General features: G+C 57.2%; 1 protein-coding gene across 1 annotated transcript in view; it reads left to right on the top strand.

Annotated features, from left to right (window-relative positions):
* Positions 1-14791, top strand: part of PDGFRB (platelet derived growth factor receptor beta) — a 37417-nt gene extending 22626 nt beyond the window's left edge. The window contains exons 10-23 of the mRNA XM_028161557.2: positions 120-331; positions 1166-1260; positions 2190-2322; positions 2820-2924; positions 3278-3388; positions 5374-5533; positions 6352-6509; positions 7067-7185; positions 7711-7833; positions 8587-8698; positions 9130-9229; positions 9801-9906; positions 11008-11240; positions 12860-14791. Coding sequence (XP_028017358.2) covers positions 120-331; positions 1166-1260; positions 2190-2322; positions 2820-2924; positions 3278-3388; positions 5374-5533; positions 6352-6509; positions 7067-7185; positions 7711-7833; positions 8587-8698; positions 9130-9229; positions 9801-9906; positions 11008-11240; positions 12860-13043 — 1951 coding nt within the window. The 3' untranslated portion in view covers positions 13044-14791. The remainder of the gene's footprint in view (positions 1-119; positions 332-1165; positions 1261-2189; positions 2323-2819; positions 2925-3277; positions 3389-5373; positions 5534-6351; positions 6510-7066; positions 7186-7710; positions 7834-8586; positions 8699-9129; positions 9230-9800; positions 9907-11007; positions 11241-12859) is intronic.
* The last annotated feature ends 230 nt before the right edge of the window (positions 14792-15021 follow it).

The following is a 15021-nucleotide window of genomic DNA, read 5'->3' as shown; positions in this document are numbered from 1 at the left end:
AGGAGCGCCCCCTGCTGGGCAGTCGAGGGACCGCAGAAGAATCCGCTCAGGGTCAGGAAGCGGGAAGTATAGTTGAGAGGGCAGGGCCTGGAAGCTGACCTGGCTGGCTCCCCTGGCAGATGTCCGCGCGAGCTGCCACCCACGCTGCTGGGGAACAGTTCCGAGGAAGAGAGCCAGCTGGAGACTAACGTGACGTACTGGGCGGAGGAGCAGGAGTTCGAGGTGGTGAGCACGCTGCGCCTGCGCCGCGTGGACCAGCCACTGTCTGTGCGCTGCACGCTGCGAAACCTGCTGGGCGATGATGTGAAGGAGGTCACCCTGGTGCCCCAGTGTGAGTCATCCAGCCCTACTGGCCCCCGATGACCCCTTACCCCCACCTCGAGCCTGCCATACTTGTGACTGTGCCAGTGTGCCAGAGTCAGCATGTCCATGGGCGCTCCGGAGCCCTGTGAAACTCACCAGAGCATGTCCCTACACTTACACAACAGCACAGTATTGCCACACGTGTACACCTACAAGCTTATGTCTGTAAACCATGGCTATGAATAGCACTATCTCCTTATGCCTAGTGTATGTACACTATGTGTGTGTCGTAAGCCATGCACATGAGCATGCCTGACCCTTAGACATGGGTACACACCCTCCAAATGTAGGTTTGTAAACATGTAATGAAGAATGCACTCAGATCCATGTGTAAACCCACGAGTGTTTGTCTATGCATGTACTTGTGGGTGCACAATCCCATACAAGTGTGTAAGCATGCATGTACAATTCCTGTGCATGTGGGCAGCTGGCATGGTGCATGTCTGTAAGCATGGAGAGGACCGGTGGGCCGCAGCTTGGCCGCCAGGAGCTTGCATCTGGTCTGGAGCCATGGCAGACAGGCCACACTGACCCCTGCAAGGGCTGAAGGGACGGGGAGGCCGATAGTGATCTGAGCAGCAGGTAGTTACTGCAGGGCATGGGTATTTATGGGAGAAGCTGAAGGTGTGGCCCAGAGGGAGAGGCTGAGGGTCTGACATTATAGCCTGTGGAAAGGAGTGAGAGGGGGCTTCTGTTCTGGGCAGGGTGGGCAGAGGGGGGTTTGTGGTACTAGAGGTGGGGTGAGAAAGGCAGCTGCCAAGTGCCCTGTTGGCTTATGGCCAGCTCTTGTCTCTGCCTCCAGCCCTGCCCTTCAAGGTGGTGGTGATCTCGGCCATCCTGGCCTTGGTGGTCCTCACGATCATCTCCCTCATCATCCTCATCATGCTCTGGCAGAAGGTAAGCCCCGCCCTTGCCTAAGGGATACAGACCAGCACACCATTGTATTATACGGACCACCCCCCCCACACACACACCCCGCCCCGTCCTTGAATCCCGCAGGATCTGGCCATGTCTGTGGCCCAGCATGGAGTTCAGGTGTAAAATGATAGAGTGATGCTGGATGTCTGAGCTACCTCCATCCGCAGCAGCCCGGTCTAGGCCATCAGGGTTCCCTGTCTCTATTGCTCCCCTGTCGGGTCCTGCTCAGACTTCACTCCTGCCCATCCCAGACACAGGGTATGGGACCTGCTGGGTAGACTACATGGGCCTCAGGATCCTTCCAACTCTTACCCACAGACTTCAGGATCCTGCTGAACCGCATTCTAATCCTGTTACTCTGTAATTTCCATGTTCTGTTCTGAGATTTCATCATCCTATGCTTCTGACATTTTAAGATTCCTGAATTAGGATGGCAGTACCGCACAGTCTTATCTTTCTAAGATTCCAGTCCAGTGATTCCAACACTTCATGGTTTCAAGATCCCACCGTTACGTCTTTCTGAGATCCCTGCTGTGACTGACCCAGCATGGAGAGGGGCTGTCCACACCCCGCAGAGTACCCCTGCCTGTGTCACGTTCTGGGGCTGTGTGCTCCTTTATTCCCATCTGAGGAGCAGCTGAGGCTCTGAGAGAAGCTGGGCAGGAGGTTCTGATGAGCTGGGCCCTTGGCTGTCAGCTACTCCTCAGCCACTTCTTAGCCCCTTGGCATCGGTTCCCACTGAACCCCTGAAGGCCTCGGCTCTATCCATAACTTGCTGTGTGACTTCAGCTGTGCCCCTGACCCTCTCTGGGCCTCTGGGTCTCCTGCCCCATCCGTTCCATAAGGGACTGGACCTAGTGGGCCTCAAGACCCCCTCTGATGACCCACCCCTGGTCTTGGTCCTGCAGAAGCCCCGCTATGAGATCCGATGGAAGGTGATTGAATCTGTGAGCTCCGATGGCCATGAGTACATCTACGTGGACCCTATGCAGCTGCCTTACGACTCCACCTGGGAGCTGCCCCGGGACCAGCTTGTGCTTGGTCAGTTCGAGGAGACCTCACGTGGCCGTGTGTGGACTTGAGGCGGGCGGGAAGATGATCTGAGGTCTGGTCCCAGCTTTGCTGTGACTAGCTTTGAGACTTAGGGCCGATGGATGTCTTGCCCTCTCTGGCCCTCAGTCTCCCCGTTTGTACAATGGGGACAAGACAATCCCCCAGGGACCATCCAGCATTGAGGTCCTATGATCCCATGACTGTGTGACGAGAAAGAAAGTGTTAATTGAGGACAGGGCTGTGCTTAGTCTGGCTGGGAGGCTGGGGGGTGCAGAGGAGCTGTGCTCCCCTCAGGGGAGGGAGGAAGGCTTCCATGGACCAAGATGGGCCAGAAAGCAGCTAGGACTTAGTGAGACACCAGGAAGGACTGTGAAGCGCTGTGATTTTAGGACCCTCATTGGGGGGAACACCTTAAGCCCAGGGTGGCTGAGGGCGGGGATGCAGCTTCCTGGTAGGTCAGGAGCTGATGGGTCATCTTTTCCCAGGACGTACCCTCGGCTCCGGGGCCTTTGGGCAGGTGGTGGAGGCCACGGCTCACGGCCTGAGCCATTCTCAGGCCACTATGAAAGTGGCCGTCAAGATGCTGAAATGTGAGTCCTGGGAGCATCCGAACCTCTCTCCTGCCCCTCCCCCCACACCCGGCACTCCCAGAGCAGGGCAGGCCTGTCTCGGATTTGGATTCGCTGTCACGAGGAGTACAGTCACTCTGGGGCCAGCCCCACTCTGAGGAAAGAGACTTCCAAACCTGCTCCCACCTCTGGCAGCCTCTCCCCTCCCCTGCTCCCCCCGCCCACCTCTTCCCCTCTCCTTGCATGTGGGTCCTTGCCACCCTTGGCCACCTGTGTCTTACAGCACAGACTTGGGCAGAGCCAGAATAGGCTCCAGTGGGGCCTCCGTGGGGCCTCAGTGATGGGCCAGGCCTGAGGCCCCCTCTCTTCCTCAGCCACAGCCCGCAGCAGTGAGAAGCAAGCCCTCATGTCAGAGCTGAAGATCATGAGTCACCTCGGGCCCCACCTGAACGTGGTCAATCTGCTGGGAGCCTGCACCAAAGGAGGTACAGACCCAATTGCCCAGAGGATTCTGGGAAATGCCAGTGGCCAAGGCCTGGCCCTCTCCACCGCTCCTCAGTCCAGGGACATGAGGACACTCCAGTTGGAGCATCCAATACCCTCACTTGACAGAGCCAGATGGATATGGGATTTAGAAACGCACAGCATCACAACACTGCCAAGGCCAGAGGACTGTTCAGGCCATCAGTCCATGGTTCCCAAATGAAGGGATCCTCTGACATTTTTAAATGTTCACAATATATTTTACTAGAGGCCCGATGCACGAAAATTCATGCAAGAGTAGGCCTTCCTTCCCCCGGCTGCCGGCACTGGCTTCCCTCCGGGACTGGCTTCCCTCCAGCACCCGGGATCAGGGCTTCCCTCCTCCGGCCGCCAGCAGGCACCTGGGACTCTAGCCAGCTTCCCTTGGGCCGCCCGCAGGCACTTGGGACTCAGGCTGGCTTCCCTCAGGCCACCCGTGGCTGGCTTCCCTCTGGCCCCAGCTTTGTCAGGAAGGATGTCCAGAATGATGTCCGGAAGATGTCCAGTCTAATTAGCATATTACCCTTTTATTATTATAGATAATTGAATTTATTGGGGTGACATCCATCTATATAAAACCCTAATATGCAAATCGATCGAACAGTGGAATAACCAGTCACTATGATGCGCACTGACCACCAGGGGGCAGATGCTCAACGCAGGAGCTGACCAGCGGCGGCGGGGGGCGGGACTGGCGAGTGGGCAGTGCCAGGCCAGCCAAGGCGGGTGCAAGCGGGCCACCACCCCCCCACCCGATCGCCCTGCCAGTCGCCCCACAGAGGGAGGTGACTGACAGTGGGGGACAGGGCCAGCAAGTGGGTGGCAGCAGGCCAGCCAAGGCAGGTGCAAGCAGGGGCCCTGATCACCCCACCGGTCACCCCACAGATCAGCCCTGATTGCCGGCCAGGCCTTGGGACCTTACCCATGCGTGAATTTCATGCACCGGGCCTGTAGTTGGTTAATAAAACCATACAGGTTTCAAGTGTGCAACTCAATGAAACATCATCTGCACACTGCATTGTATGCTCACCACCAAAGTCAAGTCTCTTTCCACCACTGTTTATCCCCCCTTTTCCCTCTTCCCCCTCCCCCTCCCCCCCTTTTCCCTCTGGCCATCACCATACTGTTTTCTGTGTCTTTTTTTTTTTTTTTTCTTGATACATTTTTAACAACTGTAATAAATGATAGCTCATGCGACACTGAGCTGAGTTGTGTCCCCACGACTGGAGACCACCAGCCTGCTAACTGGGAGCTGCCTTCATTCAGGTCATAGAATCAAGCCTTTCTGGCTAAGCATGTTTACTTGAAACCGTGATTACAAGTTAGGCTGCAAAAACAATGTTATTGCCATTTACAGTTGCTTATTGTGAGATCTGGGATTTTCCTCAACATTGCACAACCAAAATAAAATACAGAAGTACATGGCACACACAGGCCAGTTTATGTCTGTAGTGGTCACCCCATTTCACAATTTTTGCTCCTCCCATTAATATCTTCAAGTTCCCACGATTGACCTTAAGTAAACGTATCGTATTTGAATTTGAGCAGTAACCTGATGCTGAAGAATTGCCACTATTTGCTTTATAAACTGGTTCCAAAATAAGCTTCAGTTTGAAAACCTGTCAACAACAGCTAACACTGTGTGCTTGCTACGGACCAGGTACCGAGCTGAGCCGACAAAGGCATTATCCCGTCAACACTCACGACAACTCTTTGTGGTGGGTATGACTGGCCCCCTTTAACAGATGGGGAAAGCGAGGCTCAGGGAAACTCCGTACCTTGCTCATGGTTACAGAGGCAGGTGAAGAACCCAGGTTTGCCTGGAGCCAAAGCCTCTTCGCCTTTGTACCAAGCTGCCTCTCCCACGTGCAGCCTGTCACTACTCTCATGGCCCTTAATGGAAGCCGTGGCCTCCCTGGGGACCGTCCCTGAGCCTGTCCCTCCGCAGGACCCATCTACATCATCACCGAGTACTGCCGCTACGGGGACCTGGTGGACTACCTGCACCGCAACAAGCACACCTTCCTGCAGCACTGCTCCGACAAGCGCCGCCAGCCCGGCGCCGAGCTCTACAGCAACGCTCTGCCCGGCGGGCTCCCGCTGCCCAGGTACCTGGAGGGAGGTGGGGAGGCCCGAGGAGCACCTGCTTGCTCCCTCCTTGTCTAGTACAGGAAGCGGAGGCTGGGGAGGGTAGAGTGAACCTGGGGCTTGGCCACCCCAGAAGGCGTGACAGTCACGCTGATGATAACGGTGGGGTCTGCTGCCACCTACTGGCGGTCTGCAGTGTGCTAGGCCCTGTGCTAAACACTGCAGGTGGGACCCCCTGGTCCCTCCCCATGGTCCCCAGGCCTGACTCCACGCCCTACTCCTCGCTGGAGCTCCCGCGCCCTCTGCACACCAGCCTCTCGGTGCCCTGAGGTCAACCTAGCCCCTTCCTTCTTCTTTTCCAAAAATAACACAAAAGCAATATGCAGTTATTGCAGAGACAAGAGTAACGTTAGAAAAGCATTAAAAGACAGTAAAACTCATCCCGGTCCTCCCCAACACTTTGACCCATTTTCTTCCAGTCTTTTTTCTACCTATAGAGACACGTGTCTATAGTTCCACAGCTCTTCAAGGGGCTGATGCCGCAGGCAGAGGCTCCATTCAGATCATAGCTTGGCCTGAGCCCTCTGAGGACACACACTGGGTCTTATGTCATCTTGGCAGGCCCAGGGCCCGACTCAGGGCCCCACAGGTTGGTTGAAAGGGCTCTCGAGGTCATTCACATGACCGTGACAGACTGGAGGAGGATGACTGAGTGAGGGAGAGAAGAAACACCTGAGTGACGGGGCCTTGAGGCCCCAGCGGTGAGCAGAGGGGCAGGAGGGGGCCAAGAAGGGAAAGCCTGTGACCTCTCCTTCTGTGACGCTCCTCTCGTCCTCAGCCACGTGTCTCCCGGGGAGAGTGACGGTGGCTACATGGACATGAGCAAGGACGAATCGGTGGACTACGTGCCCATGCTGGACATGAAAGGAGACATCAAATATGCAGACATCGAGTCCTCCAACTACATGGCTCCTTACGATAACTACGTCCCCTCTGGTGGGTGCGCGGTGTCCTCTCACCTGTATGGCCCTCACACCTGCGCAGTGATGCCTTCTTTTCAAAGCCTTTCACATGTCCAGCTGGAGAACAACCCTGGGAGGAAGCTGGCCTTGTGCCCATTTCATAGATGCAGAAACTGAGGGCAGCCACCTGGCCAAAGCTGCTGTGGTGGAGCCTCAATACGAACCCCAGTTTCTGGGTCCAGACATATACATGCAGCCTACATGGAGGGGAAGCTAGGGTGGGGGAGTACCTGGCCTCCTGGGCCTTGGGGAAGGGTGATCAGCTCGGAGTGGGCCCCAGGCTGATCTGGTGCCCTGAAAAGGGCAGGCCAGGCTGAGTGGTCCAGGGCAAATGCTGACAGTTTTTCTGGACAAGAAAGGCTCCGGTAAAGTAGGAGAGGTTCCAGTTCGATATTTGGAAATTGCTTTCCTTTGGGGGAGATTTAGAGGATCAGTAGCCCCTGTCTTGGACAGTTAGCCTCCAGGAGCCAAAGAGCAGAGGACCATGGGCCATGGGAACACAAGACCTGCTGACCTTCTGCTCTCCTCTAGCTCCCGAGAGGACCTGTCGAGCGACCCTGATCAACGAGTCCCCAGTGCTTAGCTACACGGATCTTGTGGGCTTCAGCTACCAGGTGGCCAATGGCATGGAGTTCCTGGCCTCCAAGAACGTACGTGTGGTCCCAGTGGGCAGATCGAGGTCCTGGGGAGGTGGGTCACCCAGCCACCCAGGGTCCTCCAGGTACACCGCTCTACACAGTAGCTTCGCCCCGTCGGGTGGATGAGGACAGTGAATGCTCTCACCACGTGGCCCCTCTCACCTGTGTGGTCCCCCACACCACGTGGCCCCTCTCACCTTTGGGGTCCCTCACACCACGTGGCCCCTCTCACCTGTGTGGTCCGTCACACCACGTGGCCCCTCTCACCTGTGTGGTCCCCCACACCACGTGGCCCCTCTCACCTGTGTGGTCCCTCACACCACGTGGCCCCTCTCACCTGTGTGGTCCCCCACACCACGTGGCCCCTCTCACCTGTGTGGTCCCTCACACCACATGGCCCCTCTCACCTGTGTGGTCCGTCACACCACATGGCCCCTCTCACCTGGACAGTGATGCATTTTTCCCAAAGCACTTGACACAGAGGGTCTTTCTCCACAATTGCCCCAAGGCCTCAGCTCCCATCCTTCCCTCCCCCAGTGTGTCCACCGAGACCTGGCAGCCAGGAATGTGCTCATCTGTGAGGGCAAGCTGGTCAAAATCTGTGACTTCGGCCTTGCTCGTGACATCATGCGGGACTCGAACTACATCTCCAAAGGCAGCGTGAGTACCTTCCCCGCCCCTGTGCGTCTCTGCCCCTCCCGGTCAGCCTGGCTTCGGCTCAGAGGGGATCAGGTCAGGGCTTCTTGTGGTCTGACCTGCCCAGCAGTGACGGCTCTGCCCGCCCAGCCATGTGTGCAGCGACAGGAAGGGAGCCACGAGCTGTGCATGGGGTGGAGCGGGCGGAGATGCTGAGGCTTGCAGGGTGAGCTTGGGCTCAGATTTGCTGGTCATGACAGGGGGCCAGGGACCAGCTGTAATGGATCCTGGGGAGTTTGGTGGCAGGAGGCAGAGGAAGAAGCCGAGATGTCAGCTAAGACAGATGAGTAGGTGGCAGGCGGTATTTGGTTAAAATATGACCACCCTGCCTCCCATGCGTGTGCCCACTTTCTACATTGGGACAGTGAACCCCAGAGCTGGAGGGACCCTGGGCCCCAGAGATTGGAGGCAGCCAGGATCAGAGCTCTGCCCTGCTAGCTCAGTCAGGGGCTCTCCAGGTCAGGAAGGAAGCCTGTTCCCTGAGGAGCCTCAGACCCTGGGGTGACCATGACTGCAGCTGCGGGCAAAGAAACTCAGCCTCCTGACCCTCTGGCCAGCACTGGGATGGACATGGGAACCGTGTGCCAGCAGATAGGCCCTCAGGGACCAGGGAGGGACAGGAGCTGGGCTGGGAACTGCCAGGTCTCCCCGCCCCCGCCCAGGTGCAGGGTGGGGCTCGGCCCCTCCTCGCCCTCAGACGGACCCGCCCTCCCGCAGACCTTCCTGCCACTGAAGTGGATGGCCCCCGAGAGCATCTTCAACAGCCTCTACACCACCCTGAGCGACGTGTGGTCCTTTGGGATCCTGCTCTGGGAGATCTTCACCCTGGGTATGCCTCCTTCTCCCCACAGTCCTCAGCGGCCTGGCAGGGCACCCTCCCTGACCACTTACACCTCCAGCCTGGAGGGGCTGGGAACAGACTCTGGGTCAGTGATCGGGGCTCAGGTTCAAGTCCCTGCTCTGCTGCTTTCTTACTGCTGTGTGTCCTTGGCAAGGCTCTTGCCCTCTCTGGGCCTCTTTACCTCCCTATCTGAGCATCTAGGGGTTGGGACAGTGACATCAGAAAACCTGTTTGGCTCTGGTATTCTTTGGTTCTCTGATTCTGGGGAGGGTCGTAGTCTGTCCAGAGCCATGAAGGAGCCATCTTTCTCAGTCCCAAGGTCACCTTCCCTTCCACCCAGCCCTGGCACGAGGGTTTCTCACCACTTTTCAACACGCCTGAGCCCGTGTATCTTTTCTCTTGTCTTCGCTCCCTGGCAGGTGGCACCCCTTACCCGGAGCTGCCCATGAACGAGCAGTTTTACAATGCCATCAAGCGGGGTTACCGCATGGCCCAGCCTGCCCACGCCTCCGATGAGATGTGAGTGGCGCATTTGGGAGAACTTTTTGGGTGCAAACCATAGATACCCAACATTACCAGCTTAAGCCAACAATAGATTGATTGGTGCCTAGAAAAATCTAGGTCTGGCTGAATCCAGGTGTGCAGCTGAGGTCATCAGCGATCTCTCCTTCTACCCCGGGCTCCGCTCTCCTCGGCCCGGCCTCCTGTTCAGGCTGGCACTGCTCAGTGGCTGCGTCCTGCTGCTTTCACCCCAGTTCCAGCAAAAGACCCAGAGCTGATTGTCGTGGCTGAGCTGGGGTCATGTGCCCACCCAGAACCAGCCACTGAGCTGAGGGTATGCAAGCACCTACTGGCCAGACCCGGGTCACGTGCTCACCCAGGCGTGGTCAACCTCACTGAACCACTGAACCGGGGCCAGAGGGAGGGCTTCCCAAGGGGATATCCAGGTGCGACAAGGGAAAGCAACACCTATCCACCTCCCTTCCCCAAGTCCTTCATGGCTCCCCTTTCTGGGGTGGCAGCCCCCCCCTCCACCCCGGCCCCGCCGTGCCCTGTGTCAGAGACCCTGACCCCTTGCGCCTCTCCCCAGCTACGAGATCATGCAGAAGTGCTGGGAAGAGAAGTTTGAGATTCGCCCCCCCTTCTCCCAGCTGGTGCTGCTTCTGGAGAGGCTTCTGGGCGAGGGTTACAAAAAGGTATGTCGAGGCAGGGTCGGGGAGGGAACCGGAGTGTTCTGGTCCAGAAGTCAGACACTGGTACAAGGCTGGTATAACATGCCGGCATTTGGGGGACCACCCCGTACCCTCACCTGACCTCAGTTTCCCTTCTGGTACCAATAAGGGATGGGCTGGAGACGGGAGTTTATTTTAGCAGCACAGAGAGTTCTGAAATGAAACCCACATGGAAGCTGATGGGTTTGAAGTAGAGAAGGGAGCCTACAGCACCCGTCATCCTGCATCCTGCCTCACACCGTCTCACCTGGGCCCCAAATCTTGCGTCTCCTTTAGAGGCTTGAACTTCCTGAGGCTACATGACTGCTGAGGGCCTGGCCACTTGGGCCCCATCCAGGCTCCGACACGGCAGATGGAGCCAGCTGGGCCACGCCTCCCTGCCCACAGCAGGAACTAGAGGAAGGAGATGCCCGTCTCCTTTGGCCCAGACACAGCCCATTCCCTAGGCTCGTGGTCGGCAAACTGCGGCTTGTGAGCCACATGCGGCTTTTTGGCCCCTTGAGTGTGGCTCTTCCACAAAATACCACACCTGGGCGCGTCTATTTTGAAGAAGTGGCGTTAGAAGAAGTTTAAGTTTTAAAAATTTGGCTCTCAAAAGAAATTTCAATCATTGTACTGTTGATATTTGGCTGCAGTTGACTAATGAGTTGATATTTGGCTCTGTTGACTAATGAGTTTGCCGACCACTGCCCTAGGCCCATTCCTTACCCTGATCCCGCCCCGGGTCTGCTTATACTCAGGGACCAGTGATCCCCATTGGGAAGTTTGGGAAACAGGACCCACGGAAGGAGGTTGAGGCAGGATGAGACAGCACCTGTCTGGTCTGAAGTGGGTGACATGTTAGCATCTCGGGTGCTGGTCCACTGACTGCCCCCTCCCTGGGTGGCGCTAAGCTCACCTTGTCTTGTGTGACTTTGGACAACTGTCCTTCCCCTCTGAGCACCAGTTGCCTAATTTCCACAAGATGCGAGGGGCTGGGTCAGCATCTAACTGTTGGACGACCCCTAAAGGCTTTCCTGACCTGGCCTTCCCTGTCTCTTGGGTTCCCCCTGCCCCTCGGAGCAGAAGTACCAGCAGGTGGACGAGGAGTTTCTGAGGAGCGACCATCCCGCTGTCCTTCGGTCCCAAGCCCGCTTCCCTGGCTTCCATGGCCTCCGATCCCCCCTGGACACCAGCTCAGTCCTCTATACTGCTGTGCAGCCCAACGAGGGTGACAATGACTATATCATCCCCCTGCCCGACCCCAAACCTGAGGTTGCTGATGAGGGCCCATTGGAGGGGTCCCCCAGCCTTGCCAGGTAATCACTGTGGCCCAGGGTGTGCAATAATGTGCACAATGTGTGTGTGTGTGTGTGTGTGTGTGTGTGTGTGTGTGTGTGTGTGTGTCTATGGCATCAGGCTTGCCTTAGAAGTAAGTTACTAGAGTGAGCACTTATTCCTGCCAGTGAGTAGAAGAGAGAATTGAACTCATTTGACCTCTGATGCCCTCAAGTGGAAAGGGCAGGTTGGTGAGAGAAAGAATGGGCTGGGATTTATCTGCAATGTAGTTGTTTCCTTTAAAGGAGCCCTCCTAGGCCCGGCCAGCGTGGCTCAGTGGTTGAGTGTCAACCTATGAACCAGGAGGTCACAATGTGATTCTGGTCAGGGCACATGCCCGGGTTGCAGGCTCGATCCCGAGTGAGGGGCATGCAGGAGGCAGCCAATCAGTGATTCTCTCACATCATTGATGTTTCTCTCTCGTGCCCTTCCTCTCTGAAATCAATTAAAGTCTATTTTAAGTTGACTAATTGATTTCCGAGAGGAAGGGAGAGAGAGATAAACAGAACCTGCAACCTGAGCACGTGCCCTGACCAGGAATCAGACAGTGCCCTCCTGGTTCATAGGTCGATGCTCAACCAAGAAGCCACACCAGTCAGGCTCTCTCTATATTTAAAAAACAAATGAAGGAGCCCTCTGCTCTCTCATAGGCCATCTGCCCTCTCCCCTATAGGCCCTGTCCTAGCCATAATTAGCACCCCAGCTCCCAGGTGTTACGTGGGACATTGCCAGCCCCAGGCCTGAGGCCTGTCTTTAGAACCACGCCTTGGGGGCTCTGAGGAGCTGGTGTGGTGGTAGGAGGTGCCTACAGTTCAGGCCAGAATTCAGACTGGGAAGCAGATTCATGCTTTCCTTTGCCTCGGGATGTGGTGACATTAGAGTATGGGGAGGGCTTTGGAGGAAGTCCCAGCTATTGCCTGGACTTGCTGTCCAGACAGCGTCCTACCTTGGCTGGAGAGAAGGGTTCCCCATGAGGCCAGACCCCGACTCCCTCCAATCCAGACCCAGCCCACGGTGAAGTGGCAGGAGCCCCACCTGGGTCCCAGCTCTGCTTGGAGACCTGCTGGCGCCTGCTCTCTCTGAGTACCAGGAGCACACAGGACTTCGAAGGCCCCCGGCCTGTGGAAGCAGCTAATAGTCCAAGGCTCCGGTAGACAGCGTGCAGAGGACTTAAGCTCAGGGTTCAAACAGCTTAGGGTGTGAATGCTGCCCCGATTTGTGCCCTCGGGCAAGTTGCTTGCCCTCTCTGAACTTCAGTTTCCTCATCTGTAAAATAAAAACCATAAGCACTTCAGTTTGGAGGTTGTTGTGAGGGTTAAATGAGACAGCATATACCGTCAGGAGTGCAGGAGGTGGACACACTGAGGAGTGAGGAGTAAGCTTTGGAGCAGCCGGAGCGGCTATGAAGCTGTGTGGTGCCGGACAATGACAGAACCTCTCTGAGCTGCACTTTCCTCTCCGTGCCTGCCCTGCATAGTCCTTACAAGGACTCAATGAGCCAAAGTGCGTAACGTGCACAGTGCCGGGTCGGACACAGAAAGCTCTCGAATGCCGTGGTTGTTTTCCTTCAGCCTCTCACTCACTTGCCTTCTCCCTCCAGCTCGACCCTGAATGAAGTCAACACCTCCTCGACCATCTCCTGTGACAGCCCCCTGGAGCCCCAAGAGGATCCAGAACCCGAGCCCCAGCCTGAGTCCCAGGTGCAGCCAGAGGCAGAGCCGGAGTGGCTGCCGGATTCAAGCTGCCCCGGGCACCGGGCTGAGGCAGAGGACAGCTTCCTGTAGGGGGCTGGCCCCCACCCTGCCCTGCCCGAAGCTCCCCCTCTACCTCCCAGCACCCTGCGCCTCCTGGCCTGGCCTGTCGGGCCTCCCATCGCTGTCCTATCAGCTTTTGCTCCTGACATGTTGCACCCCAACCCCTGGGGCTGGCTTAGGAGGCCGGAGACCTGCAGTGGCCATGACCAGCCCTCTGTTCTGGGGAGGCCACGTGACTCTGAGCCAGAGTTCTCCCAAAGGACTCAGTTGGCCCATCTGTAAGATGGGGAAGTCGGACTTGGTGACCCACAATCTGGGATTCTCCCCCTGGCTGATGGGGGGTGGGGGTGGGGAAGCTGGAATCCCAGGAGATTCTCAAGGTTCATGAAGTGATAGGGGAACTTTTTTCTGTTCTGCCAGCTACCCCTCAAGGAGATCAGCTCTCTCCTTGTACTTTATCTGCCCCAACGCTGGGGAGGGGACCTGGTGTCCCTGGCTCCTGGCTTAGCTGGGGCCTGGCCTCGGACAGTGTTGCCTCCTCCCTCGATGCCAGTCTTCACTCTCCCAGGCCCAAGCTGGTCTGGGGCCGTCCATGCTTAATGAGAGGTAGGGGCTGAGCCAAAGCCAGGACATTCTGGCCTGTAGCCCCTGCGCCAGGCACACGGAGCCACCTCCCCATACAGAGTGCCCTGTCCATGCCTCCGGGCTCCTGCGTCCTGGAGTCTTTTCCCTCATCACTGCCAGTCTTATTCCAGGGCCGGACAGACCCACATCTGTGATGAGTGTGTGACGTGCTGTGCGAAGTGTCCACACGTGAGGACCAGTTTGTGGATCGTATGCGCACTGGACCCGCCGAGAGACCTTGCAGGAATCCCTGGCCCTCTCTGGGCCCATTTTCCCTGTTGACATGAGCAGGGTGGACTCACTGACTTCTGGTGCCTACCAGCATGAACATTCCTGGGGGTGCACACTTGCCCACCCCCCCACAAAGCCACACACCCCAAACCTCCATCCTGGGGGTCAGCTGGGATCTGAGATTCCAGTCCACATACCACACTCCAGGCATTCAGCAACCGTGCCCCTTCCCCAGGCCCCGGCAAGTCCCCAAAGGCCAGCTGCCCGGGCCTTGACTCGAGAGACAGCAGGGACCCGGGAAGACCATGGGAGCCCCTTCAGCACCCACAATGACCTCCGGAGCTGCCCGGGGCCAAGGAGGCGGAGAGGGCAAGTCAGAGCACCCGGTGCGCCTCCCGCTCCAACACTGCCGAAGCCTGCCAGGGCTGTGCCGGAGACAATGCACAGGTAGGGCCCCCGGGGGCCCTGGAAATGACAAGAAGTCTTGGAGGGGAGCCTGAGAAAGGGGTACAAGAGGTGGGTACCCTGAGCGTTGCCTTCTCACCTTCCAGCTGCCCCATCCCTGGGGTCTGGTTTGTCACTGCCCAGGCCCACTCACCTCAGTGTCTCTGCCAGCCCCCCAGCCCAGTGGGCATCGAAGTGCTCAAGGAGTGAGGGCTGTGGCCAAGACGGCAGGGGGTGAAGGGGGTGGCACCACCCCCTGTGCTGGTTGGCACCTCCCTGCCCCGGGCCCCCGAGGAGAGGGACTGGGCTCTCACTACGGTACCAAAGATGTAATCACCTAGGTTTACAAGTATTTTTAGGACTCACATTAACTCACATTTATACAACAGAAGTGCTGTTTTATACGCCATCAAAATTTCCTATCCGTGTACTATTTTGTAAGGGAAAGATTTTAATATTAAACTGGTGCTTCTCACAGACTTGGAGATCTCTGGCGGCTTTGGGTCCCTGCGTCTGGTTGGTGGCAGGAGTGGAATGGGGCCAACAGGCCTCACCCCAGCCACAGGGACCCCACGCAGGTCCCTTCAGCACTGAGTCCGGTTTCCAAGTAAGATGGGCATTTTCACAGCCCACCCCACCCCGTGCTAATAGCTGGGTGACCTGGACACTGGGCTTCGGTTTTCCAAGTTGGGAAATGAGGCTCCTCTGG

This window comes from Eptesicus fuscus, chromosome 6, assembly GCF_027574615.1.
Source record: "Eptesicus fuscus isolate TK198812 chromosome 6, DD_ASM_mEF_20220401, whole genome shotgun sequence".
NCBI classification, from domain to species: domain Eukaryota; kingdom Metazoa; phylum Chordata; class Mammalia; order Chiroptera; family Vespertilionidae; genus Eptesicus; species Eptesicus fuscus.
The sequence above is the reverse complement of the archived record's forward strand: the minus strand, read 5'-3'. Positions and strand labels throughout refer to the sequence as shown.